At 43.3% G+C, this 4,198-nt stretch overlaps 1 protein-coding gene across 1 annotated transcript; it reads left to right on the forward strand.

Moving 5' to 3' along the window:
• Positions 1–6: 6 nt before the first annotated feature.
• ankrd9 (ankyrin repeat domain 9) lies at positions 7–2,748 on the forward strand. Its single transcript, XM_031838482.1, has 2 exons — positions 7–586; positions 1,173–2,748. Exon 2 carries the CDS (start codon positions 1,194–1,196, stop codon positions 2,010–2,012), a length of 819 nt encoding a protein of 272 aa, XP_031694342.1. The 5' UTR covers positions 7–586; positions 1,173–1,193; the 3' UTR covers positions 2,013–2,748.
• Positions 2,749–4,198: the final 1,450 nt, after the last annotated feature.

Genomic DNA, 4,198 nt, shown 5'->3' on the forward strand with positions numbered 1-4,198 from the left:
AAACTGTACTCCAGCACAGTACTAGTACCTCCAAACTGTACTCCAGTACAGTGCTAGTACCTTTAAACTGTACTCCAGCACAGTACTAGTACCTCCAAACTGTACTCCAGTATAGTACTAGTACCTATAAAGTGTACTAGCTATTTATACATTAAAATATTTATTAAAAACAACGTTTACTTCAATACCTCTGTAGACCACATGTACTTTGTGTACTTTCTGTAATTATTGTGAAGTCACGTGACTACTGATCAGCTGATCAGTGTTATGAGCTGTTTACTGTGTTTATCTGAAGGCCGCTATGTTCGCTATGTGAGACACTCAATCTACCCCCCCCCCCCCCTCCACCACCACTCCAGAAACAAACATCCACACATGGAGTTGATGAGGGGGGGGCGGGCAGCAAGAGGAGCGGGACACAGCAGAAGAACAAGACGCAGATCACTGGGGGTGAGACTATAAAAGTGAGAAGGAGCTGAGGACGGAGGTTTGACTGAGAGACAGACGGTTTGTGACTGCAGGCTGAACCAGGATTAGAACGTTTATACAGTTTCTCAGTTGGATTTTAGGGACTCCTTCAGACCAGGTGTGTGTTGTGTCTCCTTCAGGCCAGGTGTGTGTTGTGTCTCCTTCAGACCAAGTGTGTCTCTTGTCTCCTTTAGACCAGGTGTGTCTCTTGTCTCCTTTAGACCAGGTGTGTGTTGTGTCTCCTTCAGACCAGGTGTGTCTCTCGTCTCCTTTAGACCAGGTGTGTCTCTTGTCTCCTTTAGACCAGGTGTGTGTTGTGTCTCCTTCAGACCAGGTGTCTCTTGTCTCGTTTAGACCAGGTGTGTCTCTTGTCTCCTTCAGACCAGGTGTGTCTCTTGTCTCGTTTAGACCAGGTGTGTCTCTTGTCTCGTTTAAACCAGGTGTGTCTCTTGTCTCCTTCAGACCAGGTGTGTCTCTTGTCTCCTTCAGACCAAATGTGTCTTATGTCTTCTTCAGACCAGGTGTGTGTTGTGTCTCCTTCAGACCAGGTGTGTGTTGTGTCTCCTTCAGACCAGGTGTGTCTCTTGTCTCCTTCAGACCAGGTGTGTCTCTTGTCTCCTTCAGACCAGGTGTGTCTTTTGTCTCCTTTAGACCAGGTGTGTGTTGCGTCTCTTACAGACCAGGTGCTTCTCGTGTCTCCCCAGGTGTGTCTCAGGTGTGTCATCATGCCGTGGCTGCTGTCCTCTCAGGTGGAGCGTCTGTCCTCGTCTCCGTCTCAGCGTCAGTGTGAGCGGACGTCGTTCTCCTTCTACTGCGCCGTGCGGGAGCAGCTTCCTGTCTGGCTACTGGAGGACATGCGCGGCATGGAGGTCTTCAGCTGGGAGGACGGACATCCTCGAGCCTTCCTGCCGTCCGAGGCGCTGCTGTACGCGCTGGTCCACGACCACCAGGACTACGCCCGCTTCCTGCTCAACAAGTACACAGAGAGCGCACTCAGGCCACCCTGCTGCAGCTTCTGCTGCTGCCGCAGCAGCGGCGCACCACACCTGACCTTGGCAGTGCGCTACAACCGCGTGTCGATCCTCGGCATGATGGTGGCGGCTCTGAAGGATGGTCACATGCAGGACTTCCTGGACAGCCGGGGCGGTTGTTTACATGCGGCAGACGCGGGAAAGACGGCGGTGCAGCTGGCGGTGGAGCTGTCGCGGCCCGACTGTCTGCTGCTGCTGCTGGTTCACGGCGCGCTCCCCACTGGTCTGGACGCCGCGCTGCAGCGACTCGTCTCCTGCGACGGCGCGGACCGCCGCCACGCGCAACGCTGCCTCGACTTCCTGCTGCTCTTCCTGCCCAAACCTCCAGCGCTGTGCCGCCTGCGGGACGAGTCGCATCGCTGGCAAAGCCTGCTGGGAAACGAAGTGTTCAGCTGGCTGTGTGGTCTGGCTCCGCCTCCTCTCCTACTGCAGGCACTCAGGTGTTTGGCCCGGTCCGGCCCGGATCAGATCACCGCGCTGCCCGACTTCCTGCGGCTGCACAGCTGGCAGTGACTTCATCTGTCACAATGGAAACGACACTGTAAATGTAAACAAAGACTTCGAACAGTCCCGATCAGTGATCAATACTGTTCAGTCAGTTCAGTTCATCTGGACCGACAGGCTTTAGGACCCTGAGGGGACTGAAGGAGCAGCTGCTGTGAGGAAGGCGATAGAGCTTCATCATAACTATAATGATGTCATCAGATAACGACACAACATTTGAACATTTTAAAGGTTTTGTTGCATGAATGTAAATCTGATAATAAACACGTTTCTACCTCCTGATGATAAAAGAGAAGAAGAGTTCTCTTCTCATTTTGAGCTGATTGATGAAGGAGTCTGTTATCTGAACAGCTTCATGTCACTTCTGCAGCTTGAAATATTCTCAATCATATCTCTCATATTGATTGTTCATCAATACAGCTGATCAATATCTCTTCTGTGTATAAAGTGTACATTTAAGTTAGTTTGAGTTCCAGTCAGAAATATTCTGGATTTTTACATGAAGAAGTTTGAGATGTTGAATGTTTTGTTACTACTTATATTTGCATACAGATCTTAAAACCTCTGGTGATGATCTGCTCATTTTGGGACATTTTTAAAGATCCAGGTCCATCTTTATCAGAGCAGGAACCTTTACTTTATGTGTGCTGAACAAATAAAATGTGTATTGTTAATTGTTAAACTGGATTGATGAAAAATCAGTGTTTTATCAACACTGTGATGAAAATAAAATATAATTATTAAAGAGATGTTGTTGACTTGTTTCATACAAACACCAGAACCTGAACATGTTGTTTTGGTTTCACACGTGGAATAAGTGATACTTAATAATAATAATAATGTTTTATCTGCATCTTTATATGTGGCTGAAGCTTTTGTTCAAAGTGACTCAAAATGAGTTTATTGTAAACAAATATTATTAATAATTAAAAGCATGTTCAGTGCTATAGTACAAGTACTTAAAGTTGTTTTGTTTTTAAAGAAATGAGACAGAAGTAAATATGTGTCCTGCTCCAACATGGTGGCTCCAATTTCTCTCATATTACAAAAATGGTTCACTGAATTGTGTTTCTGAAAACATTACAGAAATGAACCCTGAAATTGAATCTGTCTTCATTGTAGAGTATAGTGTCCTCACCTCCGTCTCTCAGCCTGTAGAGAACTGTGGTGCATTCAGGGAGCGTAGAAAACAGAATCTCCCTCTGTAGAGACAGTGTTGATTTGTCCTCTCTGGGCTCCTGTAGAAACATGGTGGACTCCATGAAGAGGAGCTGCTCCCTCATCCTCAGTCATTAAGTAAATGTAAGTTGAATGTATATTTTAACATTGTGATCGTATGATTCCGACATTACTGCAGTTATCTGCTATAGTAATTATAGTATAGTGCATTAGTTATTGATAAGAACCTGACGATCAATAACCTGATCATCAATAATCTGACAATCAATAACCTAGTGATCAATAACCTGATGATCAATAACATGATGATCATTAACCTGATGATTAATAACCTGATGAAAAATAACCTAATGATTAATAACATGATGATTAATAACCTGATGATTAATAACCTGATGAAAAATAACCTGATTAATAACATGATGATTAATAACATGATTAATAACCTGCTGATCAATAACCTGATGATCAATAACATGATGATCAATAACCTGATGATCAATAACATGATTAATAACATGATGATCATTAACCTGATGATTAATAACCTGCTGATCAATAACCTGATGATTATTAACCTGATGATTAATAACCTGATGGTTAATAACCTGATGGTTAATAACCTGATGGTTAATAACCTGATGATTAATAACCTGCTGATCAATAACCTGATGATTAATAACCTGATGATAAATAACATGATGATTAATAACCTGATGATTAATAACATGATGATCAATAACATGATGATAAATAACATGATGATTAATAACCTGATGATTAATAACCTGATGATTAATAACCTGATGATTAAAGACGTGATGATTAATAACATGATGATCAATAACGTGATGATCAATAACCTGATGATTAAAGACGTGATGATCAATAACGTGATGATCAATAACATGATGATTAATAACATGATGATTAATAACATGATGATTAATAAACTACTGATCAATAACCTGATGATTAATAGCCTGATGATGAATAACCTGATGATCAATAACCTG

Source organism: Anarrhichthys ocellatus, unplaced genomic scaffold (genome assembly GCF_004355925.1).
Source record: "Anarrhichthys ocellatus isolate YVR2014 unplaced genomic scaffold, GSC_Weel_1.0 scaffold758, whole genome shotgun sequence".
Classification (NCBI taxonomy): Eukaryota; Metazoa; Chordata; class Actinopteri; order Perciformes; family Anarhichadidae; genus Anarrhichthys; species Anarrhichthys ocellatus.